The sequence below is a fragment of the Hipposideros armiger genome, unplaced genomic scaffold (assembly GCF_001890085.2).
Source record: "Hipposideros armiger isolate ML-2016 unplaced genomic scaffold, ASM189008v1 scaffold_799, whole genome shotgun sequence".
NCBI lineage: Eukaryota > Metazoa > Chordata > Mammalia > Chiroptera > Hipposideridae > Hipposideros > Hipposideros armiger.
In genome coordinates this window covers 280,853-308,320 of record NW_017732149.1, presented here as the reverse complement: position 1 = coordinate 308,320, position 27,468 = coordinate 280,853, and the positions used below count along the sequence as shown (strand labels likewise).

At 56.9% G+C, this 27,468-nt stretch overlaps 3 protein-coding genes across 5 annotated transcripts in view; all 3 read left to right on the top strand.

Moving 5' to 3' along the window:
• The first annotated feature begins 667 nt into the window (after positions 1-667).
• FBXL19 (F-box and leucine rich repeat protein 19) lies at positions 668-19,966 on the top strand. Of its 3 annotated transcripts, none has more exons than XM_019628585.1 (11): positions 668-1,552; positions 2,821-3,021; positions 4,344-4,487; positions 4,610-4,696; positions 4,785-5,003; positions 5,486-5,518; positions 6,761-7,272; positions 13,631-13,794; positions 13,879-14,040; positions 17,947-18,165; positions 18,272-19,966. In XM_019628585.1, exons 2-11 carry the CDS (start codon positions 2,845-2,847, stop codon positions 18,448-18,450), a joined length of 1,896 nt encoding a protein of 631 aa, XP_019484130.1. In that variant the 5' UTR covers positions 668-1,552; positions 2,821-2,844; the 3' UTR covers positions 18,451-19,966. The 3 variants fall into 3 exon arrangements, with proteins under 3 accessions (XP_019484130.1, XP_019484129.1, XP_019484131.1); XM_019628584.1 differs by having other exon boundaries at positions 5,486-5,647; XM_019628586.1 differs by lacking the exon at positions 668-1,552 and having other exon boundaries at positions 2,859-3,021; positions 5,486-5,649.
• A 91-nt stretch (positions 19,967-20,057) lies between these two features.
• On the top strand, positions 20,058-24,748 carry ORAI3 (ORAI calcium release-activated calcium modulator 3). The gene is made up of 2 exons (XM_019628587.1): positions 20,058-20,809; positions 23,228-24,748. Exons 1-2 carry the CDS (start codon positions 20,582-20,584, stop codon positions 23,903-23,905), a joined length of 906 nt encoding a protein of 301 aa, XP_019484132.1. The 5' UTR covers positions 20,058-20,581; the 3' UTR covers positions 23,906-24,748.
• Positions 24,749-25,054: 306 nt separating this feature from the next.
• The window catches only part of SETD1A (SET domain containing 1A, histone lysine methyltransferase), a 23,187-nt gene continuing 20,773 nt past the window's right edge, over positions 25,055-27,468 (top strand). Inside the window, 1 exon segment of the mRNA XM_019628583.1 lies at positions 25,055-27,326. The gene's annotated coding sequence lies outside the window, so the exon portion shown is untranslated.

The window sequence follows — 27,468 nt, the reverse complement described above, 5'->3', positions numbered from 1 at the left end:
TGAGGGGACGGGGAGAGGCTAGATAGTCTCCCCGTCATCTTTATGGTAGTCTCCTTAAGCTCCCGGTTCCGTCATTCGTAAGGAACGCTAAAAGGCTAGAAAAACTACTATTCCCATCGCACCTCATAAGATCGACTATGAGTCAGGTGTACGCCCCTCATCCACCATCTTGCTTGTAGTCCTCGTTCCTTTTCACCTTTCCATTGTTCCTGACGAGTAGAAATGGCAGCGGGATGGCAGCAGATGGACTGCGACTCCCGTCAGGTACCACACACGCGCGGAGAGTTGTGGACAGGAGGGCGTGTGAGTGCCTGGGAAGGAGGTCGGGTCAGGGGAGAAGGCCATCTTGTTTGTAGTCATCCTTCCCGCTCCTTCTGTATGCTCTGCAACGGGGAGCCTCGGGGCAACCGGACTCTAACTCCCGGCATCCTCGGCTCTCAGCGTGGCATGCCCTCCGCCATCTTGTTTGTAGTCCCCGTAGGCCCCAGCGTCCCAGTGTTCCCACGGTGGCAGCAGTGCCCGCGGGACTACGACTTCCGTCGTGCCCTGCGCGTGTTCGTCCTGAAAGTGGAGTGGTGGGAGAAGAAGAGGGCAGGGGGCGGGGTTCCTCTGGGAGAAGGAGGGAGTTAAGAGGAGGAGGAGGAGGGAAGGAGGAGGGAGGGGAGGAGGAAGACAGGAGGAAGGAGGAAGGAGCTAAGGAAGGATGAGAGAGGCGGCCAGGGCCCCGGCCCGAAGCAGCGCGGGGCCGGGGGACCAAGGGGGCTGAGGCACCCCAATCCCCCCACCCCCTGCCTCCCTCCATCCTTTCCTTCCATCCTTCTGCTTGAGGAAGGGGGTTTATTTAAATTTTATTTAAATCCCTATCTCTGGAGGGTCGCGCGCTGGGGGGAGGGGGGAGAAGGCGGGGACACGCGCAGGCTGGGGGGGCGGGGCCCGAGCTGATTCCTTCACACCCCCCCCCTCCACTCGCCGTGTAGCCGTAGAGCAGGGGTCGCAGCCCAGAGGCAGGCCCAGGGGAGGGGGGCAGGTTACAGAGACCCCCCCCTCCCCGGGAACCGGCGGTGGGCGGGGCTTGAACCCCGGAAACGGTGGGGGGGCCCAGGCCTGGTCCTGGACCCCTGGGTAGTGGGGGTCGGGTAGAGGCCAGTTAAAGGGTCGGGGCGCTGGGGAGAGGTGAGGCGGGGTGGGGGGAGGGGAGCTGGGACTTAGACCCGGGACTGAGTGGGGCCCGGGCAGAAGCTGAGCACACTGCGCCCGAGGAGCCCCCGTTGGCCAGGGGGGGGCTGAGGGACTGAGCCCCCCAGAGCAGGACCTCCCCCTGGAAGGGCCGCGCCGCAGCCCGTGGGAGGGCCTCGCCCCCGGCAATCCTCATCTCCACTCGCTGCCGTCCCGGCCTCCGCCGGAGGGAGGGGCCGAGCGCCCTCGGGGGGCCGTGGACCCCTGCGTTCAGAGCGTTCCGCGCCCCGCGCCGCCCGGCCCCCCCGCCGCCGATGGCCGCCGACCCGCCGGGAGCTGCCGAGAAGGGAGAGATGGCTCCCGGGACACGTGTGAGGTGGGTTCATGCGGCTCCTCCTCACCCCCAGACCTAGGCAGCTCCCACTCCCATTCATCCTCAGCCTGGCTCTCCACCTTCCCCGCCCCCAGCCTCACCCTCTCTTTGCTCCCAACTCCTCATCTCCAGTCCATCCTGTTACCTCTCAATCCTGGGGAACTGGCCTTCCTTTCTAGACCCTGCTTCCCCTTGCAGACCCCCATCCCTGCCTGCAGTCGCCGCCCTCCAGGCCCCTCCCCTGGAGCGCTGGAAGGCCCCTTCCCCACCCCCATGGATGGGTCTGGAAGTCCATGGAAAGGGGGAAGCTGGGGTAAGACTCAGGCCATGGAGAGATCCTCCAGGCCTGCGGAGTCCGAATGGGATCTTGGAGGAACTGGTTTCCATGGGAAGGGGAGCTCAAGGGATTCTAGACAATTAGGAATGGAAAACAGCCTAGGAAGCTGGGGGGGGGGGTGCACACGGAGGAGCCCATCCTGAGTTCTTTAAAGATGTCAGGCTGGATTCTAGAAGCCCAGGGAATCTGGGAGATTGCCAGATGGACCTGAGAGATCCAAGAGGAGGGTGTCTCAGAGCAGAGGGAGCTCTGTGGGGAGCAGAGGAATGGAGATCTGGAGCCCAAAGAGGGTCCCTGAAGCACCATGGCGGGGGGTGTCTCAGAACCCTGGAAGTTGGGCAGCAGAGCGAATCTTTAGGGATGGGGGGGGCAAAGATCCCACTGGATCTGGTGATGATATCCAGATTTTTGGTGGTAGTTGTGTGTGAGAGAGAAAGGAGGGGGAAGAAAGGTCTGGAGCTTCCACCCAGGAATCTGTGGGTGTCTTGGAGGTAAATCGGGAAGTTCAGGTTGGGGAGAGCATGGAGTGTGGTACAGTTGGATAACAGGAAGAGTTGGGGGGACCTCCTGATGTAAGTGCACAGACAAGGAGCCCCTGGCTTTCCAAGGAGCTTGGATGTGGGGATATCAGCGGGAGAAGCCAGTGTTCCTTTATCGTCCCTGGGCTTGTCAAGGAGGCGCTAAGGACGTTAGAGGAGTGAGGTCAGGAGGCCAGTTCTCAGGCTCTCAGAGGAGCCAGGTGAACTGGAGCCAGAGAAAGGCCTTGGGTAGAGAGAGTGGTTCCCCCACCCCCTTCAGGAGGGGCCACCTCCCCGTTCCTTGTCTCCCTGGGTACAGAGGGTGAACTCTGGCTGCCTAAAAATGGGGGAGCTGCCAGGGGTTTTCCCAGTCGGCCCCAGTTGGCCCACCTGACCCTGTCACCACTCACCCACAGCCCTCGGCGTTGCTGACGCCCCCAATGTCGTCGAGCAGCCGGGGACCGGGGGCCGGAGCGCGCCGACGCCGAACCCGCTGCCGCCGCTGCCGGGCCTGTGTGCGAACTGAGTGCGGGGACTGCCACTTCTGCCGAGACATGAAGAAGTTCGGGGGGCCCGGGCGCATGAAGCAGTCATGCCTGCTCCGGCAGTGCACAGCCGTGAGTTCCCCCCACCGTGGGACACTGGGCGCCTTTCTGGGGTGGCTGGTGGCTGCTTCCTAGGGTCTGCGGTAGATTGCTGCTTGTTTACTCATTCACCGGCTTGTTCACATGTCCACCAGGCCCATGTCCTCAGCTCCAAGCTGGGGTCAGTGTCTGGGCACACAGAAGAATCCAACCCAGTTCCCACCTTCACACTTTTCCCAACTTTCAGAGGCTCAGACCCATAGAGAGCCTGGCCCCTCTCCTCCTCCTCCCTAGAGGTATGTGTGCACAGGGGCACACCCCCAGAGCTGGCCCCTGTTAATCAGCCTTAGCCTTTTCTGGCCTCTCCCTCACCTGCCAGAGTAGCTTTGGATTTGAGGCCAGGCTTACCCTTTATGTGACCTTGAGCAAGTCACTGGATCTCAAGGAATCTTCTCTGTAAGATGTAAACAGTAGCAGGGATATGAATGTGCCCCCTGCACGATTCAGCATACAGTAGGTATCCGGGGACGTGGGTTTCTTTCCAGCCGACCGCACCCTCTGACTTCCTAGGGCTCCAGAGAGCAGCCTTTGTATCCTGTGTCCCCTTCCTCACACCGTTACCTCCTTTTCCCTCCAGTCACTCTTTCCTGCTTGGTCTGTTCACCCTAGAGCCCCTCTCTTTTCTTCCTTTGTCCCCCAACCCTTGCCTACTTTCCTGTTCTTTCTTCCCCTTACTTGCTTCTTCCTAGAGCCTGTGTCACAGTGTTCAGCATCCCTGGTATGACTCAGTGTCACCACTATCCTCCCCAAAGTCACATCATCTGAAGCCTGTTTTCTTTTCTCCAGGAACACCCTTTAGTGTACCTAGGGGTCTTGCTAAAACCGGGTTCATTGTGGGGTCCAGAGCAACCCTTGGGCTGCCCATTGAGCAAACGCAGACTCATTGCAGGCTGCTACTCTGTCCCTTCCAGGCCTCTGAGTATTACTGTCATATTTGCCCGTGGTCTCTGTCCCTCCCAAAGCCACAGTTTCAGGGTCACACAGGCCCTGGATCCTACTGGAACCTTTACAGCAATGAGGATAAACTGTATCGAGTGCCTCGTGTGCATTATCTCATCCTCACAACAGCCCTGCATGGGAAAATTCCTCGCCCCATTTTACAGATGGAGACACAGAGACCTAAGATTAACTCAGTTGCTTAAGGTCACATTGCCACAAAAGTAGTGATTCAGGATCTGACCCAGCTTGGCCCATCAGCTCTAAACCATTCAGCAGCTGGCCAGGGTTCCCGGAAGGAAGGGTCTTGTCCCTGTGGTTTGCTTTCGGGGTCCCTGATGCCCCCTCTCCCCCAACAGCCTGTGCTCCCACACACAGCCGTGTGCCTCTTGTGTGGGGAGGCTGGGAAGGAGGACACAGTGGAAGGAGAGGAAGAGAAGTTTGGTTTGAGCCTCATGGAGTGTACAATCTGCAATGAGATCGTCCACCCCGGCTGCCTAAAGGTGATGGCCCCGGGGCCCTGCTGTCTGGCCTGGGGCAAGTTGTCAGGGTGCACAGAGGTGGGGAACGCTGCCTCTGGGTTTGCTGGCACCCTGCATCCACTCCCTGCCCTCTCTGCCCACAGATGGGGAAGGCTGAGGGTGTCATCAACGCAGAAATCCCTAACTGCTGGGAGTGCCCTCGCTGCACCCAGGAAGGCCGGACCAACAAGGTCGGGTCAGGGGCTGTCGGGGTGCTGGGCTTGGGGCGCAGTGGGCTGGGGGCCGTGCAGAGTCTCACTGCAGCTTCCGTGTCCTCAGGACTCAGGTGAGGGACAAGGCCGGCGCAGGGCCGACAACGGAGAGGAGGGCGCCAGCCTGGGGAGCGGGTGGAAGCTGACAGAGGAGCTGCCGCTTCCCCCACCCCCGCCCAGGCGCAAGGGCCTCCTGCCTGCTGGGCCCCCGCCAGAGGACGTGCCTGGGCTCCCCAAAAGAAAGGAGAGGGAGGCAGGGAATGAGCCCCCCACTCCAAGGAAAAAGGTGAGCCAGGGAGCATGCTCACTGGGTCCAGCTCAAGGGACTCTGGGAGCAGTAGTTCTGTTCCCTTTCTGGGAGTGTAGGCCTGAGAGGCTGTGCTCAGTGGAGCCCCCAGGGGGTGTTGGGAGATGTAGTTCAAGAGGTATGTGTGGGGGAATGGGGGAGAGATACAGGTAAGGGGCACCTGGCACTGGACAGGGAAGATTTGGGAGCCCAGGTACTTTAGGGAGCAGGGAAGAGCATGCTCAAAGCTGCCATAGCACAAAGGGGAGGGGCTGGACGGGCCTGAGGGGGGAAGAAAGAGGAGATGAGAGCATGCTCGGTGAGCCAGGACACTGGTTAGAAGACGAGCATGCTCAGCATTCTCCTTGAGACGGGGGCTTCTGGGAATTGTAGTCTAAGGAGGGCATGGATCTCAGTTTTGTGGACAGTGAGTGGCTCATAGGGTCTCTCCCTTTCCCCGTGTCTACCTCTTGCCCTGGTAGGTGAAAGGAGGCCGTGAGAGGCACCTGAAGAAGGTGGGTGGAGACGCCTGCCTCCTCCGAGGATCGGACCCAGGCGGCCCAGGCCTTCTGCCCCCCAGGGTTCTGAATCCGAGCCAGGCTTTCTCGTCCTGCTACCCTGGGCTCCCTCCCGAGAACTGGGAGGTGTGCCGGGGACCTCCTCCCTCTCCCTCCCACCTTTCCTTGCCCCGCCCTCCACCCTGGATACAGACCTGTCCTTTCCTGCTCACCTTGTCCTGCCCCTGCCCCACGTGGCTACCATGGGCATCTGGACCGCTGGGAAGAATGGAGGGGGAAGAGTGGGTTGGGGCCATGCCACAGGAGCCCCTAACTTTCCAAGAACCCTTGAGGTATTATCTAACCCTCATCTTTCCAAACCGTAAAGGGTAAAGAACTGAGTTTAAATCTTTGCCTGCTGACGTACTATGTGGTCTCAGCAATGTGGCAGCTGCTCTGAGCCTCAGGTTGTTTTTCATCTTTGAAATGGGGATGCTTCTCCTTTGCTTCCTTACCCGCTTATCCCAGAGAACTGTGTAATGAAAGTAGGTGAACTTCGTAAGTTATAAAATTTACCTAGATCCAAGGAAAATGAGGCCCAGAGAGGTTACAAGACTTGCCTAAAGTCCCACAGCAAAGCTAGAACTCAGATGTCACTTTGCAGGGACTCGCTAAATGCAGGGTCTGCCTGATGGCATTCAAACCCTGCATCCGCCATTTGTCAATGTGTAACTGTAGACGCTGCATCTCTCTGAGCCTCAGTTGCCTCATGTCTAAAAAGAGTGACCAGGTTGCCCCTTCATTCGACTACTGTGAGGATGGGGGCATCTGTGTGTGGGATGCTCTGCCTGGAGCTGGGCGAGCTTTGTTATTCTCATGTTGCTGAATAGGAGACACCTCGGAATCGTCTAGTCCAGGATCCCACCATGTAGGGGATGAGATAGGGGTTTCCCAAGGTCACAAACAGGTGGCAGCCAAACCAGTACTCTCTCTTGCTGTTTTCCTTAGCTCAATGCTTTTGGTAATTCATAAGCTATTGGAACCCATAAGGCTCTTAATCCTTTGAATTAGCACTTTCGTGTGACAGATAAGGAAACAAGTTCAGAGAGGGGCATGGCTTGGCTGACGCCCACTCAGGAGCAGAGCCAGGGCAGGAACCCATGACTGTCCCTTGGGTTGTTCATCCTTGTGACTCCTCAGGGGCCGGGGGGAGTGGGGCAGACTGTGTCAGGCCCTGGAACAGTCTCTGTCTCCCTGCAGAAACCAAAGCCACCTCTGGCCTCTGCCGAGGGCCCCGCAGTGCCATCCCCGTCACCACAGAGGGAGAAGCTAGAGCGTTTCAAGCGGATGTGCCAGCTGCTGGAGCGCGTGCCTGATACCTCCTCGTCCTCCTCAGACTCGGACTCAGACTCCGACTCATCAGGCACATCGCTGAGTGAGGATGAGGCCCCCGGCGAGGCCCGGAATGGGCGACGGCCAACCCGGGGCAGCTCAGGCGAGAAGGAGAACCGTGGGGGGCGGCGGGCTGTACGCCCTGGCAGTGGGGGGCCCCTCCTCAGTTGGCCCCTGGGACCCGCCCCACCGCCCCGGCCCCCACAGCTGGAGCGGCATGTGGTACGGCCCCCACCTCGAAGCCCTGAGCCCGACACGCTGCCTTTGGCCGCCGGATCCGACCACCCCCTGCCCCGAGCCGCCTGGCTCCGCGTCTTCCAGCACCTTGGGCCCCGGGAGCTGTGCATCTGCATGCGAGTCTGCCGGACCTGGAGCCGCTGGTGAGTGGGGCTTACTGTGGACCCTCCTCACCTGCTGTGTGACCCACAGCTGGTACCTGACCCTCTCTGGTCACTGTTCTTGTGTAGCCAGGGCTCCTGTAGTGTGTACGTGTTACAACACGCTGCTTCTGTGTTCACTGTTCATGGGCTCCCGTCCATGTTTGATCCCATGTAACCCTCACAGCCACTCCGTGAGGCATTCCATTTTACAGATGAAGCTGAGGTCAAGGTCATGTGGAAACACTGGGACCAGGCATGCGAGCCCTGCCCTCCTGCCCCAGAATCTTTCCATCTTAATCATAAGTATCGTTTGTGAACGTTTAGTGTGGGCCAGGCATAGTGCTAAGTGTTGTATGTGCATCCCCTGATTGGTTTTCATACTCCTTCCAAGGACAGCCTCACAGGTTCCACGTACACAGAGGAAAGCTCTGCTGCAGTGGACCCGCCCCCTCAGAGGCGGCCACTCTTGGGCTTCCCGGCCCCACTTGTAACTTCATGTCCCAGTGCCACCAATCCCCCTGCCTGTTGTCCCCCGTCTCCCACTGCTTCCTAAACCTCTTTTGTTCAGAAATTTCGGTCATCCTCCCAAGCCTGCCCGCCCCCCACCCTTTGATCCTGCCCCCCAACACCTCTCTCCCCCAGTCAAACTCACGCAGCTCTGCTCCCTTCGGAGATTCTGGGGGCCTTCTGCACATTGTCAGGCTTTCATTCGTCCATTCATTTTCATGTTCCGATCAGATACTGCATCTGTTTCACCTTCATGTTCCCAGCATGGGACAAGGGGCAGTGTAGGTGCTCAAGGATTATTCTATTAAATAAGTCAATTCAGGCTCTTTCCCAGGCACTCACGTGGACCACACATCCTGCTGGCCACTTTGCAAATGGTCGCTGATCTGTTCCTCATGATAGCACCCCCGTGAGGGAATGAGGGATGGGCAGCTAAAGTCATGCAAAGTAGTGGTTGCATGAGACTCGCGTCTTTTTCCTGTGGGTGCTGAGTGGTACTGGTGGATGCCTGCTGGTCTGCGTGGGGGCCGCACGTAGAGCTCAGATGGGAGCACGGGCTCCGGATGTGAATTCCCTGTGGCTCAGCCTTACTCTTCTCTGGTGAACTGTGTACCCTTGCACTAGGTTCCTACCTTCTCTGTGCCTCATTTTCTTCAGCTGTTAAAACAAGAGGACCAGCGAAGTTACTTCAGAGTGGTTTTGTGAGGACAGTACCTGGGAAGCAAAAACGACTCAGTGCCTTAACTGTCATCACGATTATTCTCTCAGTTATGAATAATTACGGGAAGCACAGATTGTTCCATCCTCGGAATACGGATCTGTGTCCTCAATGAGCTCCCAGTCAACCTGCAGTATAGAAGCAAATCGTTAGAGCTGTTGCTGGGGTCATGACCCCTGCCTCATGCAGTAGCTGAGGGAATGTTCGCTGGGCTTGGCACGTGGGACCCAGAACTGGAGAGGACTCTGTTTCTGCCTCAAGGAGAAAGTTGTGACCATAAGTGGGGAGAAGCCGGACTGCACAGGGGTTCCCAGCTTGGGCCCTGGAGTCTGGTCCTCATGAGTGTCATCACCTGTGACTCGGGCACTTTCTGGATGTGTGGTGATGGGTGGACGGCTGGCTGTCAAGGCCTCAGTTTTCTCCTCTGTAGTCGGGGGTTCATATTAATATCTTGTGGGGATTGAATGAGATGCTCCTTGCAAATCACTTAGCATAGTACCTGCAGGCTACAAAACACTCAGTAAAATGGTTGCTTTTGGGAAGGTGAGGGTAGGGCAGAGCAGAGGCCTGGGGTGGCGCCCAGTGGAAAACGGGGCTGTCAGGAGGCTATCAGGCCTGGGGGCGGAAGGAAGCAGGGGCAGTAGAGTGGAGAGGAGGGACTCTGTTGAGAACCGTTTAAGAAGCAGAATAGCTTGTGTTTGTGACTAATGGCTATGGGGCAGCTGGGTGACTCAGCTGAGTTTCTGGCCCACAGGCCTGGATGGGCAGTGGTGCCATTCCCCGCGTCCGGGAATGCTGGAGGAAGAGACGTGGGTTCCAGGGGGGAGTGAATCCCAGGGGGATTCTATGTGTTTGGTCCCAAGGCCTGTGGGCCAGTTGGGAGCTGGCAGGAAAACAGCTGGGTGGACGGCTCTGATGCTCAAGAAAGAGTCACGTTCAGAAACTCGGGACATAGCAGTGAACAAACAGGTGGCAGAGCAGCAAGATACAGGCTTTTCTGTCTGGTGGCTTCTGTCTTTTCTTGGAACTAGAAGGCGAAGAGATCTACTGAGGGAAGGATCCATATTTGGGAGTTTTCAGCCTATAGGCATCAGTTTCAGGGAAGAGGGCAGAAGATAGAATGTCGATATTGGTGAGGTAGAGAACAAGCAGCCAGAGACTTGGACTTGGTGGAGGTATGTCCGACGGGGCAGAGATTGAGGAAGGAGTGAGTAAGAAACAGTGTTTGTTGGGTGTGGGCAGAAGGTTCTGAGAGATTAAGGACCAGAAGCGGCAGTTGGATTTTGCTACAAGGAGGCCTTGGAGTATTTGGCTGTGCCCGATAGGGTGGAGGGACCAAAGCCGGGTCACGTGGGGTCCAGGACAGCAGCTTAAGGGCAGGGACCTGATGTGTGTTTTCACTGCTGTAGCCCTAGTTTGTAAGATAGCATGTGGCCTCCAGGAGGTACTAAAATAATACTTGTTGAATGAATGAATGAGTGAGTGAATGAATGACAGTGAGGAAATTACAATGGTGTGTAGAAAGAGGCAGTAAGGGTTGTGCTGGAGAGAAGTTTGCAGGTGGGAGAGCAGGAACTGTAGGCTTTCCTGTCTGGTGGCTTCTATCTTGTCTTGGAGCTGGGAGGCGAAGCGATCTATGAAGAGCGAGGGAAGGGAGGGAAGGTGGGGGAGAGTGGAGGAGTTGTGGGATCGCAGGGACTTTGGAGGACATGGGCGGGAGGCGGGGGGTGGGGGGCGAGGGAGAGGGAGAGGGTGGGCAAAGAGTCAAGGCCAGCTGGGGGTGGGAGTAGAGGCTTGGACGTGGACAGATTAGAGGGCAGAGGTGGCCTCGGAGCCCAGAGAACTGGAGGGAAGCACTGGCTTTGGCCGGAGCCCAGGCAGCTGTGAGCTCCTCTCAGGTGGCAGTTTGGGCTGGTCCACCTCTGTGACCCCAGAGGACCTCTGCCAGAGGGAGGTTTAGGACAAGGATGTAGGATTTTGGAGGTGAGCTTAGCAGGGAGTGAGCTCGGTCAGGGGCAGGCTGGAGTCGAGGACAAAGCGAGTGGATTGGGGGACTTGGACATCGAGCCCTGACCACCTGGATGGTGGCACGCCCTGGCCTCCTTAGTTATTCCTGTTTCTTGCCTTGGTGTCACCTCCCAGCGTAGAAATAGCCCACCCATGACGCCCTGTCACCCCCACAAATGTCCTGCCGGATGCTGGAACGTGACAGCCCTAAACGCTTCCTTGCATGAGCTCCCTTTCTCTTTGCAGCAAATGTTTGAAGTACGTGCTGCATTTACTCCCTTTCGTGGTTTGGCGAATAGAGACCCAGAGAGGGCAAGTGACTTGCCTAAGGCCCCTGAAAGCAGAGCTGAGGTGCGGGGACTTAGGTCCCCACAGGCTCATGCTTCACCTCTGGGCTCTGACATGACAACCTGGCAGTCCAGCCTTCCTCGCCATGGAACCCCTGCCCTAGGCCTCCTCTGTGGTCTCACCATTGCCTCTGCCCGACTCAGAGCTCAGGCTCTTGGTCTAGACCCGCTTGGTTCAAGCCGTCTGCTCCCATCTGGTAGCAGTGGGACCTCAAACAAGTGTCTTAACCTCTCTGGGCCTCATTCTCCTTACCTCTAAAAGGAGGTGATAATAGTATTTGCCTAGTAGGACCATTGGGAGGTGAAATGCTTAATGCTTAGAACAGGACCTGGCACACAACACACACTAGATAAACACTAGTTACTGGGGCTGTGGCCACCACCATCATCCTCATTATTACTAGATGATGCATTGCATGTGTTCCTTCCGCTTGAGATTCTCAGAGCTGTCTCCTGGTCCCGGACCTGCATATTAGCTCTTCCCCATCTGGAGTGTTATGCCCTCTTATTCCCCTCTCCTCACCCGAATAACTGCTGCCTGCCTTCACGTTTCATCAGGCATTGTCTCTCTGGGGGGTTCCCCTGCCCCAGTCCTCACTGACTCTTCCATGTCTCTTGTCGCCTCAGTTACCGCCTGTGTCTCCCCCTTGTTCTGACTGCTCTGTGCCCAGTCTCAGTAGGGCCCTCAGGGACTGTTGGCTGCCAGTCTGAGGTTTCAACCCAGTGTCCTGGTCATACAAGGGCAAAGGGACCAGTTAGCCCCAGCCAAGAAAAATCCGGGGAGACTTCCTGGAAGAAGAGGTGCTGGACCTGAACCTTGAAGGATCTGGGTTGGTTGGCATTTCCAGCAGAAGCACCACATGTACCCAGATGTGTTGGCACCAGATAGCATTGTATGTCTATAGGCGGGCAGGTGGTTGGCTTGGCTCTTGTGGGACATGGCACAGAAACACAGCTGAGGGCCTGTGTGAGCCCCCAGGGGGAAGGGTTCTCTTCTAGCCATGGAAGGTACAGTAGTTGCTTCAAGGTGGTCAGACTCAAGACTGGGTCAGAGCGGGCAGAGAGAGGTTCTGGACAAACAGGATTTACTGAGCAGAAAGAGAAAGGGGCACGACCCTGGGGCAGAAGCTGCATTGAGGGTGGGTTTGTTTGTTTCTTTTCCTTTTTAGAGTTGGAGAGATTTGCAAATGTTTATTGGCCGAGGGAATGGAGTCAGGAGGGGGAGAAGCTAGAACACCAGGCCAGAGGGAATGATAGGAGGCAGCAGGTGGGGCAGAGGGGTGGGGTTGTGCAGTTTGAAGCCTTCCTGGCTGCCTCCAGCATTCCCTGAAATGTCACCCAGGGGCTCTGGAGTATGCCAAGCAGTCTTAAGTGGTATGAAAACATGGCTTGATCCTTTTATTAATTTTGCAGAGAAAACCTCTCCATTGTGTGCTGTTGTATCTTTAACACCTTTCTAATACTTATATCCCTGTTTAACAGAAACAGTGTTTAGGTGGTAGCTTGAAGGCTCCTGACTAGAATTTCATAACCCTGGTGTGTTTTCATTGTTTATTTCTAAGGTTCACATATTTATGTGAAACAATACTGGTTTTAAGGGCGCAGAAGGGATCAATTTAAAGATAAGTTCATGGTCTGCGGATAAGGGGGTAACCAGTGACTAGAGTTTGGGGATCACTGCTCCAGCCCAGGGCTTCAGAATTGGGGTGTGGGAGAGAGGTAAGATACAGCTTCCTTGCCCCCTCCTACTCCTGCTGCTTCTGACATAGTTCACCCTGCAAGTGGGAATCTCCTGGCATGCCTTCGAGGCTGCTATGTTAAGGAGAATTTTCAAATGGAGTCTTGGAACTTCCGGGTACCTCAGAGTACCGCAGTTTTCATAGATAACCTTGGGAGAGGTGGGGGGAAGGGTTTGAGAAGCCCTTGCAGTTCACTGCATGTCAGACTAGTCAAGGCTCTCGGACTGCTGGGGTCAGGAAACCTTAATTTAATTTTGTTCAGGCCTGATTTGTCCTTGTAGTTTCCATGCCAGGTCCTCCATAAACATCGACTGAGTGAGTGAATGGAAAGCTATAAAGGAGCTGTATTGTAGGGTTGCCCAGTGGAAGCTTGGCACCGTTCATTCAGCAAGTGTGCAGCAGATGACCTACTGCGCGCCTAGCACAGTGCTGGCACCGGGGATACAGGGGGAAGCCGCGCTGCTGTTGTGGAGCCTACATTCCACTTGGGGGGACACAGTAGTCAGTAGAGGGGGAGGGAGGGGGTGCTGTAAGGCCAGCCCTAGGGGCCAGGGGTTATCAGGAAGGGGCGTGTGTGTCATGGGGCAGAGGGCAGAGGTGGGACATGCCCACGAGCCCACAGGAACAGGCTGAGGGGGTGGATGCTGGCAGACCCCTTACATCAGCGTTACATAAGTGCAGCATGCGTGACTGTGGCAGAATGCTGTATAAGCTGTAAGGCCTGCAAACTGGACCGACCTCGTGTGACCTCACAGTAGCCACGTGAGGCAGGCCACGTGTGGATCCCCATCTTCATTTTCTAAACGGCCTCTGAGGCTCAGGGAAAGGAAGGGACTTCCCCAGGGGCTCGCATCCCGTTAGTGACGCATCCCGTTAGTGACGGGCTTGAGCCCTAAACTCATGGCTCGGCCTGGGATCTAGCCCTTCCTGCAGCGCCCCACCTCTCTCGCTCTTTGTATGGACCAGGAGAAAACGGGAACCACTGAATGGGGGGAGGTTTGTGGACTCCCTGAGGGCTGTCTCCCCCTTGTGGCCGGCAGGTGCTATGACAAGCGTCTGTGGCCCCGAATGGACTTGAGCCGGCGGAAGTCACTGACCCCGCCCATGCTGAGCGGTGTGGTTCGACGCCAGCCCCGAGCCCTGGACCTCAGCTGGACAGGTGTCTCCAAGAAGCAGCTCATGTGGCTTCTGAACCGACTGCAAGGTATGGCGGGAGGGTGGGGCAGGATAGAGAGGAAGGGTAGGTGCGGGGCAGAGCCCTCCCAGCACCCACTCTCTGACCCCTCAGGCCTGCAGGAGCTGGTGCTGTCCGGCTGCTCCTGGCTCTCTGTCTCGGCCCTGGGCTCAGCCCCACTGCCTGCTCTGCGGCTCCTGGACCTGCGCTGGGTCGAGGATGTGAAAGACTCCCAGCTCCGTGAGCTGCTGCTGCCGCCACCAGACACCAGACCAGGTGTGCCCTCTTGGCTCATCCGTAGAGCAGGTTGGGCCAGGTGGGGCTCTGAGGCCTCCGAGGTCTCTTCCAACTCATGTTGGGTGTTAAAGGGTTTGAAGAAAGAGCAGTAGGAACACTTGAGTTTGCATAGGAAGGCCCTGCTTGCCCTGGTTCAGTCACTCATTCCCCTGTGCTGTGCTGGGCCCTGTGATGGGAGCAGAGGGAACTCCATAAGGACGCAGCCCCTCCCTCCAGGGCGAGGGAATTACAGGGTGAAGCTCAGTACAGGACAGGCAGATGGCGCAGGCTTCTGGGGGGAGCCAGGGATGTCAGTGAAGTCGCAAGCGCAATGGGCTCTGCTGAAGAGCATCCCCAAGGGGAGCAGTGATGATGCAGGAAGAGTGTGGGGCCTGTGTGGCCAGTCAGTTCTGTTTGTCACGAGGAGCCAGAAATGGGGAGTTTTCTGTGATCTCTCTTGGTTTTTAAATGATGGAAATTAATTCAGATTATTTTAAAGTTCATGTGTAGACCCAGTAAAAGTACAGCTGAACAATAGATTTGACCCCTAGACTCCCTACAGGGAAAGGATAAGGGTTTTCCTGAAAAGAGCAGAAAGATGGAGCCAGTTGACTTGGCAGGTTGCTTGGAGGTGTGATGTCACCTCCCCAGTCAGACCAGCCACCTCTTCACTGGGAGTCAGGCCCAGGGACCCTGCCGGGTAAAATTAGTTTTTATTGTTGAGCGGATATTTGGGACGTAGGCCTGTGTGGGGCCCTTGGGGACCTCAAACTGAACCAGCCCCTCTGGTGGAACCCCTCATGCAGGAGAGAGACTCAGATCTAGGAAGTCATGGAGTCATGTGGTAAAGACAGTGAGGGGTTGGGACAGTGAGAGAAGCCCTCCTTAGGAGGAGCTATTTGAACTTTGTCCTGAAGGAACATGGTTTTTCTAGGGAGTGTGAAGCAAAGTAAGAGGTTTTGTGGGGCTGGAGGCCCGTATTGGCTGAGGGAGATGCTGGGAGCCGAGGTTGGTCGGGGGCAGAGGCCTGGTCACTTGGGGTCACATGACAGTATGGGGTGGGGAGCCTGAGGTCTCTGGCTCCTTGTCCAACCAGGAGGTGGCTGCATGCTCTCTGCCCCCCTCCCCCCACCCCCCCAGACTGTTCTCCACACGGAAGCCAGGGGAACCTTCCAGAAGGACAAATCTAACCTGTGCTTGGAACTTCCATTGCTCTCTGGATAAAGACCAATGTTGTGCCATAGTTGCTGAGGCCTGGCGTGGTCTGGTCCCCACTGACCTCTGCCATCACTGCATTTGAGCCACCTCAGCCTCCTGGCCGAGTCCCCTTCAGCCCCGGGGCCTTTGCCCGCTCTTCTTTGCCTAGAGTACCCTATCTTCCTCCATCTAATTAACACCTACTCATCCTTCAGGCCTCAGTGTAAATGCCACTTCCTCCTAGAAGCCCTCCATGATCAGAGTCCTCCTTCAGCTGTGAAAGCAGACCCCTCCAGAATATCACATACAGCTGTGAAGTGATTTCATTAAAATCTGTTTCCTCTCACTGAGCTCTTAAGCTCTGTGAGTCCCTTGCTTTCACAGCTTTCTTTTATGGTTCTCTTCTTCCCACCCACCCCCTTCACAGCAGCCTTGGAAGAGGATTAGAGAAGCAACTAGGATTCTTTGCATTTTTCTAGTGACTGCTGCAGGGCACCAGGCAGAGTGAGGCCAGAGCACCCCACTCACCCATTGCCCACTTTTCCTGGAACTGGCCTGAGCCAGGAATACGGGGTAGGGTAAGGGCGGGCATTGGGAACAGTGGGTCCTGTGAGGCTGGCAGACGGACCCATCTCTTGCCTGAGTCCCCTTCAGTCGAAGCCTGTGAGCAGGAGCTTGCAAACAGGAGCCCTCCAGGCGCCTGAGGTCTGATGTGTGTGCGGAGACTCGGCCTGCCTTTCCTATCTCGGCTCCTTGATGCGTGCGGCCTTCCTGGAGCAAAACTGAGAGTGCTGCTTCCTTGCTCCTGCCCCTACTACTCTCTGCCAGACTCACTATTCTGCCACCTCTCCACACGGTCATGTCCTATGAAAGCCCAGCTTAAATGCTGCCACGTCAGTGACATCTCACTGATGCCCCCTTTTTCCCACCCAAGCCAGAAAGGACCTCTTTCCCTTGCTTCTAATGGCTTTTAGCTGTGGCCCAAGGCTGAGGGCATCTGTAGACATTCCCAGGCTCTGAGCTCCTCAAAGGGAAAAAGCAAGGGGTGGAATTCAGAGCTTACCGGGTCAGGTACCTATAGGGGCGGCCTGGCAGGTAATGAGTGGTGGGCTTGGTGCAGGACATTAGGGAGTGGCACCTAGCGACCCAGCCCCAGTCGGTCATGGTCAGGTGAAAGGGGTGCCCAGGGATGCCAGATCCTACAAAGTTCAATGTCTGTATTTGTTTATAAAAATGTCCTTTTTGTAGCATTAGTCACTAAGAAAATTGTTAGCACTCCGCAGACTCCCTAAAACACTTGTGTGGGCGGGATTCATGAGTTGGTGGCATCTAAGCTAGTTCATCCAGGGGCTAGGCTGGTGTCTGGGAGGCAGATGGTATTGTGGTGAAGGTTTGAACTTGGTCACCAGGCCTGCTGTCCTGGCTCTGTCACTCCATAGTCATCTTGGGCAGATTACTTAATGATTTGAGCCTCAGTGTTCTCCCAGGACTGTGTGGTTCCTTAAGCGTGGTCTCTGGACCAGCAGCATCACCATCCCTGGAGAATTCATTAGAAAAACAGACTCCTGAGGCCCCACATTAGACCTCAACTCTGGGGGCAGGGCCAGCAGTCCATTGTCACTAGCCTGCCACAGATGTGGTTTGCTAGCCCCTGGCCTGGGGGCAGGCAGCCACTGAGCCTGTGTCTGGCCCACAGTGAGTACTCAGTGGCTACTAGTGCACCATAGGCATTGAGTTTAAAAAAAGAAAAAAAAAACTAATGCAGAAACATTGACAGAATAAGGGGAAGCAGACCATGTAGTTTGGGTGCAGAGGTGAGTTGCATGAGCTCTTCTACTCTGGAGATGGGGGACGAGGAGACCTCGAGCACAGACCTCACAGCTGGGGACACTGGCCAGGCAGAGGACAGCACAGGTGGCCACAGGCAGAGTCTCTCAGGCCAGGGTCACCAGTGGAGATCAGCCCAGGTGTTGGGGGCGAGGGAGAGGAATTAAGAGCTGAGACAAGGATAAGGTCTAGGAACTGAGAGGCTCCACCAAGGAGATTGGAGTTCTCTGAGGTGCCCTCAGAGGTTTTAGCAGAGAAGTCCCACTTGTGCTAGAGAACAGCTCTCTTTGGATTCCAGGAAGGAAAGGAGAGACTTGAGTGAGTGAGGAGGCAAGGGCAGGAGCTGAAGGAAGAGTGGTACCGGGGAATGGAAAGAAGGGGATCCAGTTGGTGATGTTACTCATCATGGCAGGAGAGGGCAGTGGGAGAGCAGCCCGGGGTGTCATTGGTTGGATGAGTGACTGTGTCCTGAAGCACCTGTATCCCAGTTGCTGGGGACAGAGCAAGAATAAGACAGAAAAGTTCTTGCCTTCATGGAACTGACCTTCGAGTGTGAGAGAAAAAGATACATGTCAGCTGGTGGGAAAAGGGGGGAAATACAGGGAAGGGTTAGGAGTGGCTGGAGTGTTACAGGTGCACGTGGAGTAATCACGGCAAGCCTCAAGGAGGAGGCAATGTGAGCTTTGGACAGATGAGACAAGGTCAGGTTGTGGGGGTGTTTGGGGGAAGAGCAAGCCAGGCAGAGGGCCAGTCAAGGCTCCTTGTATAGAGGGAGCAGGTTTAGGGGTGGTGAGGGATGAGTGTGGGGACATAGCTGGTCTACATGCCCAGGCACAGGGATGGAAGCGGCGGGCAGTGCTGATCTCTGACCTGCTTGCCCAGGGCAAACGGAGAGCCGTGGACGGCTGCAAGGGGTAGCAGAGCTGCGCCTGGCAGGCCTGGAGCTGACTGATGCCTCCCTGCGGCTCCTGCTGCGCCATGCGCCCCAGTTGAGCGCCCTGGACCTCAGCCACTGCGCCCATGTCGGGGACCCCAGCGTCCATCTCCTCACAGCCCCCACCTCCCCCCTCCGAGAGACCCTGGTGCATCTCAATCTTGCTGGTAAGCATGCTTCCCCTGTCTGTCTGTCCTGCTAGCCTCTTGGTTCCCGTGACCAGTGCCTACCCCCTAACTTTCCTGGTGTTGGCTACCATTGCCCCATCCCCAGGTTGCCACCGCCTCACTGACCACTGCCTTCCGCTGTTCCGCCGCTGCCCGCGCCTTCGCCGTCTAGATCTGCGCTCCTGCCGCCAACTCTCACCTGAAGCTTGTGCCCGGTTGGCAGCCGCCGGGCCCCCCGGCCCCTTCCGCTGCCCAGAGGAGAAGCTGCTTCTCAAGGACAGCTAGTTGGGTGCCCCCCACCCTCCCCCAGGACTTTTCCGGAGCCTGGACCTCGGGCCTTCGTTTCACCCCTGCCAGGGGCCAGGTTACCCACCTCATGACTTGGGATTCCTGCCCAGGGACTCGAGCCAGCCTCCCTACTCTCTACCCCCTGCACTGATATTTCTGGGGGTCTGTCCTTTCCATCCCCTCCCCCGTCCACCTGCTTCCTTGTCCATTTCCTGGGGGGAGTGGGCCAGAGGTACTGGGGGTGCTGAGCCAAAGGGATGGTAGGAGGGGGCTAAGGTGCAAGTTTGAGGGAGGGAGAATGGGGGAGGATATCTGCACACCGGATGCTGGGAGCCAGGGGCTGGGGGAGGTGGAGAATGGGCTGGGGGAGGGGAGCAGAAAGCAGACCACCAGGGGTGCAGGGAACAGACCAGATACTTGGGAGTTGGGGGGTGGGGGGGGCCAAAAAGGGAAACCAGAGGAGCAATTGGGGATCCAGGTGTCAGAAGTGGGGGTACTTGGGGGAAACGGGGAAAACCAGGGCTGAGAGGGGTGGGGGGGGGGCAAGAGCAGGTATGGGGGCAGTAGTACCCCCTCGGGGTCACCCCTCTCCTTAATCTCTCCCCAGATTTCAGTTCCTTCCCCCAACCCTGACTCCTTGAACGTCACTGACAATGGCAGCTATTGCTAGGAGTGGGGGCCTGCTGGCCTACCCGCTGGTTCAGCGTGGCCCAGGGGAGTGGTGAGGGGTACCCCAGCCCCCTACCTGCCTCCCCGCTCAATACTTGAACATTCACCTGTACTGAAGTGTTACTTGAACCTGGGGAACCTTGGACCTGGGGGAGCCGGAGTGTGAGGGGCCAGGACCAGCTTGGACTGAGACTGGACTGGTGGACACCCCATTTGGACTGCACCACTCCCAGGCTCTCTCGCTTTACTGTATTGAGCAGCTCCACCCCTCCTGGCCTGAGGTGGGGTGGGGTGGGGTGCCAGCCCAACGATGGGGATGATGGGACTCCCCCAACTTGGCTCTTCCTACTCTTTCATCATCGTGGAAACTTGTATCCCATTTGCCCAGGGAACTGCCACTCCTGGTTGCCATGGAAATAGCAGCCAATGGACACGTCCCAAAGCCAGTGCTAAGGCTGGAAATGGCCCCTCGTGGTTGCCATGGGAACTTAGTAACACTCTTGGCTCCCCCCTGCCCCTTGCTCTGGTATGGGGCGGGGTTTGGGAAGCCAGGGCCCGTCCCTCAGCCCAAGCCAGGGTGGGAGCTGGGTTCTACCATGTAGGGGAGGGGGGAAATCTATCCACATACCTCAGGTAACAGGGAGGTGCGCGGGTGGGGGGAGGGACTGGGCGGACCAAAGGCCGAGGGGAGGGGGTCCCGGGGATCGCGAAAGGCTTGAGGATGGGGCCGCTTGAGGGAGGGAGAGGAGGCAGCCCGGCGGGGGACAAATGGGGAACCCAGCCGGGCTGGGCCCCGGATCTGTACAATAAGGTTTGCTATAAAACTCAAAATCTTCCAGCTGGGTGCGCCGAGTTCGAGTGTCTACGGCGTCGAGGGAGGGGGTGGCCATAACGGTCACCCTTTGGGGCTCTCGGAGGAGGGGCTCTTTGGATGGACCTGGGAGACTGGCATTAACTCGGCTTCCCGGAACTGAGCATGCAGGCCCCCCCCTCCCCCACGAGGTCCCCACAGACATTCGTGCCTTCCCCGAGTTCACGACTTAGGTAGAGGCTGGATGGTCAAGTGTGCCTGGAGTGGTCCAGGACCCGGAAACTCCGGTCACCGGCTGGGGCTGGGCTTCCGGATGACATTCTAGGTCCACTGAGGTAGCGGGGTCCCTCGGGATCTCTGCCAACAGATCCCCCCACCCCCGACTCCACCCCATCATGTGGCCACCCGGCTCCGCCTCCGCCCCAGTTCCTGTTTCGGCCTCTGCTGTCCGGTTTCGGCCCCTAGGGCTCCCCGCAGACGCCAGCTCTTCCTCCTTTGCCCGGGGCCTCTTTCTGGGCGTCCGCCTGCGCATCTCTGCTTGCCCCACTGGGGGATGGGGCCTCCCCCCGGCCCGGCCCTCCTGGAGACTCCGAGTCGACTCGGCCCCTCCGTGACCGCTCGTCACAGTCTGGTGCTGAAGCCCCCGGGATGAAGGGCGGCGAGGGGGACGCGGGCGAACAGGCCCCGCTGAACCCGGAGGCCGAGAGCCCCCCGGGATCGGCCACGTACGGAGAGTTCGTGCACCGCGGCTACTTGGACCTCATGGGAGCCAGTCAACACTCGCTGCGGGCACTCAGCTGGCGCCGCCTCTACCTCAGCCGGGCCAAGCTCAAAGCCTCCAGCCGCACTTCTGCCCTGCTCTCGGGCTTCGCCATGGTGAGGGGAGGGAAGGCGTGCAATGGGCGGGGTGTGGCACTTGGGGGCGCTGGGGTCGTGGGCACAGTAATCGGGTACCCACGGGAAGGACAGAGGGGAGCAAACAAGGTCCCAATGGGCGGCACAAGTCCCTTTCTAGTGTGTGTGTGTGTGTGTGTGTGTGTGAACACCCCTGGCATGAGCTGGGCCACAGGGAGGACAAACAAGTACCAAAGGTGTCACCAGGGACACACATCACCAAGGCGTATATGTGCTCAAGGATGGGTCACAGAAGTCCGAAAGCATAGTCCAGGCAGGAGTGCTTACCAGAACCCCCACAAGAGTTCAGAAGCAAATCTGAGCTGGGTGGGGGCTGTAGAAACAGGGCAGGAGAGGGGCGGAGCCAGAGAGAGTAAACTGGATGGAGAGGTCACCCTACAAGGTGAGCCCATCCCAAGGAGGGCTGGCCCCCAGCAGGTGCAAAGGGTGCTCAGCATAGCCTAGGAAAGCTTTGCGAAGAGAGAGTGCCTGTGAAAAAGGTTGATTAGGAAGCTGATACACTGGGGGTGTGGGAAAGATGATATCAGCTAACGGGCCCAGTGGAGGCCTCCTAGAAAATGGTGCTGAGGGAGGCCCCAGGGTGACAGGAAGGAGGAGTGAGTGGCTGGTGGGGTAGGGGGAGGTCCCCATAGGACTAGGCTCAAATGGAGAGAAGGATAGAAGGGTCATAGAACTAGGTGATTTGCTTCGTCCCTGTCCCTCTCTGTGCCACAGCCTCTATATCTGAAATGACGAGAGGGAAAGTCTCTACCCCTAACGGTCATCCTCGGTCCATGATTTTCTATATGGCGGCCCAGGGTCCACAGGCAAGCCCACCCTTCCTGATGTGGAGTCATCTAGGGATAGGGAGTTGGCTCACTTCACCTGTACAGACCGCAAAGGGAAGGAAGCAGTCCCGTGGACCTAGCTAAGGGGAGGTCCTCCGCCCCCAAACTCTGTGGTCCCACCTGTTCCCATGGTGACAGTCTGGCCTGCTGCTGGGGTCCCAGCTTAGGGGCCAGGATCTTCTCTGCAGGATCAAGAGGCCAGATGAGTACATTCTAGGGGCAGGATGGGCTCCAGTCCTGCCAGGGGACAGCACGGCTGGGTCAGGCTATGGGAGAAACCAGGACTGGGCCTGGCCCAGGTCCCAGTCTGTGGAAAGCACCTACTAACACCCGTCATGGCCCAATTTCCCACAATATTCAGCCTTGTCTTCCTACCGCCACTCTCCAGGCTCTGCACCTTCCTCCTTCCCTTCAGCCCCAGAGCAATCTAATTGATCCTGCAAGAACAAGGCGTGGGCCAAGATCCAGACACTGGAATTCTGGTGGCCTAGGTTAGAATAACATACAAATAGTATCGAACTGTCACTGAATACCAGGCACTTAGGTCTTTTGTGTTTATCATCTTTCTATTATTGTATGAAGTAGGTACCATTCCTATGGCCATTTTACAGATGAGAAAACTGAGGATCAGAGATATTAAGACACCTGCCCAGGGTCCTGCAGCAAGTAAGTGGCAGAATTTGAACTTAGGCAGTGTGGTTCTAGAGCCCAAATTTATACAAGTCTAGAACAGGATCATCAAATGTTTGCAAAGGCCCGGCAGGTAATATAGATACTGAGTTGGCGGTGTCCATGACCTGTCCCAAGGCAGCAGCCGTGACTCAACTTGAGCCGATAGTGGCCACGCAGGAATAGGGGCCTGGTGTAACCAGATCTGTCGAATTTTCTGGAGGATTTGGAAATAGGGATATTTATATGAAATTTCTTGAGTTTTAAAAGTTGGCAACTTAGTTCTTTAAGAAACACACTGCATGAGCCAAGAAAAACGTGTACAAACTCGCTTAAGTTCATGGTGTGCCGGTTTGCAAACTCTGGCCTTGGACTTAAGTGCGGGCTCTAAGAATCACAGAAACACTGTGCTGAGTCGTGTCTTGCACTATTCTGGTCACTCGACATATATACTATCATTCGATTTGCACAACAACCCTGTAAGGCAGGTGGTGCTATTAATTCCCATTTTCCAGATGAGGAAAGGGATGCACAGAAGGAACTAAGTCACTTGCCCGAGACAACACAGCTCATAGACCTGAGGAGGAATCCAGGCAGCCTAGCTCCAGAACCTGTGCTTTTTAATCCCTGTGTTATAACAAGGTAAAGAGTGTCAGCAACATGTCCCCAGCCCTCTTGATATTCAGGGGGGGGGAAACCAAGGCCCAGAATAGGCCAGAGCTGTGCCCAGGCTGCCCGTTCACACACTCAAAGACTGGGAGCCTTGTTTCTGCTGAGCATTGTTTTAGGTCCTAAGGCTACGTTAGGGATGTGCGCCAGCAGGCATGTCCCGTGACGGGGAGAAGGTTATGAGCACTCAGTCCGTCCTCTCTCGTCCCCACAGGTGGCCATGGTGGAGGTACAGCTGGAGAGCAACTACCAGTACCCACCAGGCCTGCTGGTGGCCTTCAGTGCCTGCACCACTGTGCTGGTGGCGGTGCACCTCTTTGCACTCATGGTCTCCACGTGTTTGCTGCCCCACATTGAAGCCGTTAGCAACATCCACAACCTCAACTCGGTCCACCAGTCGCCACACCAGCGACTCCACCGCTACGTGGAGCTGGCCTGGGGCTTCTCCACTGCCTTGGGCACCTTCCTCTTCCTTGCGGAAGTTGTCCTGGTTGGCTGGGTCAAATTTGTGCCCATTGGGGCCCCCTTGAGCACGCCAGCCCCGGTGGTACCGGCCTCCCACATGCCTGGGACTCGGCCACCAGTGGCCACCTCCCTTAGTCCGGCTTCCAAGCCCTCCTCTGCTCCTGTAGCCCCACCGCAGGCTGAGCCTTCTGAGGCCTGCCCACCCCGGGAAGCCTGTGGTGGTGGTGGTGGTGGTGGTGGTGGGGAGGCCCATGGACCAGGCTGGCAAGCAGCCATGGCCTCCACAGCAATCATGGTACCGGTCGGGCTCGTGTTTGTAGCTTTTGCTCTGCATTTCTACCGCTCTCTGGTGGCACACAAGACAGACCGCCACACGCAGGAGTTGGAGGAGCTGAGTCGCCTGCAGGGAGAGCTGCAGGCTGTGTGAGGCCAGCTGTGTGAGGCTGGTGTCGGCCACCTCTGCAAACACTGCTTCCCTGACCCCACCTGGAGCCACTTCCTGAGGCCACTCTCAGGTAGAGACCAGATTCCTGGGGTGGTGTCCTGTGGGTGGGGTCTTGGGGCAGCTCCCACATTCCAAGGTATTCTCCCTATAAGCCTGCCCCCTGGGTTTTCTAAGTTCTGCCCTACACTGGCTGGGAGGAGCACGGGAGGAAGTGTATGGTCCTCAGTCCAGGCTCCTGGGGTAGGTGGAGGGGAGGCAGGAAGACCCTGGTCAGACCTTTGGTGCTGATCCTTAGCCACTTGCCCCTATACAGGATGTAGAGGTCAGGTTACACACCCTCTCAGCTGCCCAGAAGGCAGCCAACCCTTGCTTTATTTTTGTAGAATCTACTTTATGGTTACTATTTGTTGGGAAGTTTTTCCCCATCCCCAGATTTTGATGAGTTCCACACTCTTTGCTGTAGTTGTTGTAGAGGGGTTTGGGCGTTTCTGCCCTGGCATAGGTCCAGCCTCTCCTACGAGGAGCCTCCCTATTTTTGGAGGTTCAAGTTCCTGTACAACTTCCCCAGACTCACACTTGATGCTTGTATAACTGGTTCTCACTCTTCTGTGCCAGGGTTGGGGGTGGGAGGGGTGTCCTTGGAGACTAAGGGCCTGTGAGCCCAGCCTGACTGCCTATCAAGGGTCGGGGTGAGGTTTTAAAGGAGAACGTCCAGTCCCTCCCTAGCCCTTGTTATATAGAGCTGTTCTGACACTGAAATATTTTTTTTTTAAGATTTTATTGGGGGAGGGGAACAGCGTTGGGGAATCGGGGAGGGAGAACAGACAAGTTGCTGTCCTTTTGTTCTTCAGTTTAGTTGTGGAGGATGTCGCTTCACTGGCCCATGTTGGCATTATCATTGCGCTCTTCCTGGGTGAGGCAATCAGTCGCCGGTCACTGGATGGCCGCTTACAGCGGCTCACGGCAGTTCAAGCCAGCTGCCAGCCACTCACGCTGGCTGCCAGCCACTCACGGTAGCTCATGGCAGCCCACTGCAGCCCCACTGCAGCCTATGCCATCGCTGGCAACTCACAGCAGTCCAGCTCCAGGTTGAGCTGTTGTTCACTATCTTAGCTGTAGAGGGCGCAGCATCACTGGCCCTCATGTGGGATCTGAACCGCGGCCCTGCTGCTCAGAGCCAGCGTCCCAAGCCAACTCCTAACCAGCGTGCCTCTTGGCTGGCCCCCTGACACTGAATTTTTGATGCACCTTGTTTTGTATAATAAATTGTATTTCACAATGTCTCTGTGGCTGTGAATGGGGTGAAGGGGAGGCCTCCTAGGATCTGGTGACTTGTTCCTAAGAGCCCAGCAGAGGCAAGTGTCCCTGGGGTGGGGCAGGGTTGTGGGAGAATGGGTTCCAGGTATGACCCCTTCTTGGTGCTGATATAGGCGCCAGTAGCTTCTGCAGGTGGAGACAGTTATTCCAAGACAAGGGGTTTTTGCACTCTTGTTCTGGAGCCCAGGGTCTCTCTCTTTCATTGAGGATTGAGTATAAGTTTCTTTCTCGAGTGACTGCTGCCTACTAGGGGCTTTCAGTAGGTTATCTCATTGAATCCTCACATCCACCTCGAGAGGGCTTTCTCGTTTCCATTTCAGAGGTAAGGAAGCTGAGGCCCAAGAGAGCTGAGGATCTTGTCCAGAGCCACACACAGAGCCAGTCAGTGAAAACTTGGACTACTTTTGCCCTCACATAGGGAATCTCTGATTTGAGAAAAGGAGGCCGTACCTTTCAACCGGACGAGAGAAAGGGATATGATTTCATCCATGCTTCCATGTAAATTAATTTTTCCAGCCTCATTTTCCTCAAACATTTGAAGGGTCCCAATCCTCTCTCTCCCATTCTTATGGTGTGAGACCTCGAACAAGTCTCCCTTTGCTCTTTTCCTATTACTTAAAATGAATTTGCTTCTAGGGCTTTTCCTGTTCTGTTCTGATACCTATCATAGCCCTGCGTGGCAGGAATTAATATCCATTTCAGGGGAAAACTCTGAAGCTTTGAGAGGTCAATGACTTGCCCAAGGTCATACAGCAAGAGATGTATGGAGATGTCTGGGTCTTAGGGCACCCTCAGCTCAGGCAGAGGGGCCTCCTGGGAATGCCATTACCTAGAGACAGGACACCCTGAGTCCAAAACAGAGATAAAGGGTGACCAGCATCAGGGTGAGCTTAATCCCCAGGTCTGGGTGTTAAATTTGGGCTGGTGCTGCCCTCGAGCGGCGGGACCGCGTAAGCATAGGTATCTCCGCCCCCCCCCCATCTCTGATACCAGCCCACCCTAGTTCCTGTTAAACCTAGTTTAATTTTTACAGGACCCATTCAAGGGTCTTCAGGCCCCACCAAGTTCACCCCAGAACTTTAAGACTGCCTCGGATTTATAACTAATGGTGGGCCGAATAGGGGGAAATGCGGCACATTCTGAGGCTTCAGTGTCCCCATCTGTCAAGTGGGCACCTTAAACGGCTAGAGGCCCAAGGGAGATAACGGGAGGAAAACGCTCCCTGCATTACGTGCGGCGCCTCGGAAACGGCCTGAGTCACCGCCGTTGGTTGTATTTTTCCACCTCCCGGGAGCCCCTCCCAGCCCACCCCGTTTCGACGGGTCCTACAGGAAGCGCCCCCGCGACGCCGGCCTCCGTACGCTGACCACGCCCTCTGCGCACGACGCCTTGGCTCCACCCACAGGAGAATTCGCAGATTCGCTAGGTCGGTTCCTCAGAATTACTCAGGCCTGTATACTCGCCGAAAATTCTCATCGGACTTGGAGAGAAGCTTTGGGCCGTATTTATTTGCCCTGGGCAGTCCCCCAAGCTGTGCTAATAAGAAAGATCCATAAAGAGTGGCCGACTCTGCCAACAGGGCTTGGCTAACCAGGCATTATAGTCTTGACTCCACCAAGGCGGGTAAAGAGAGGCAACAGCTGGGGCTAGGACCTGTGCGAATCTGCAGCCTCTTAGACCTTTGGCTGCGCAAGAAAGGGGCCGGCAAGAGAAGCGAAGGAGCTCGCATCCCGTCCACCCATTTGCTCCGCCCGCCTGACGAATCTGCGCCCGTTCAACGCACCACTCATCTCCCCAGCTCTGGCTGGCCTCCTCCCCTCCGCCCCGCCCCCTTTTCCTGAGGGATTAGTCGCTGCTTTCGTCGCCGCCGATTCGTCAACGACCCTAGGCCAGAGCAGCTGGATAGTCTTGGAGAAGCCCACTCTCCGGGGGATGCGGCCAATCTCCAGGCTCCCTGGGCCTCAACTCTCGAGCCTTATAGGGCGCCAGCCGAGGCGAAACCGCTATCCTTGGCCCCGTGGGTCTCCCGGTGGCGCCCGTGGCGAAAGTGCGAATGTCGACGCTGTGCCCGCTGGGCCTCGCGCAGGTGGCGGTGGTGTTTGGTGCGCGCGCCGGGGAGGTGGTGGTGGGGGGGCGCCGCCGCCGCCGCCACCGCTGCGGGGCCGGGTCTCGCGCTGCCGCCGCAGCCGCCGCCGCCGCCTCGCGCCACGAAGGTGCTGCGCGGGGTG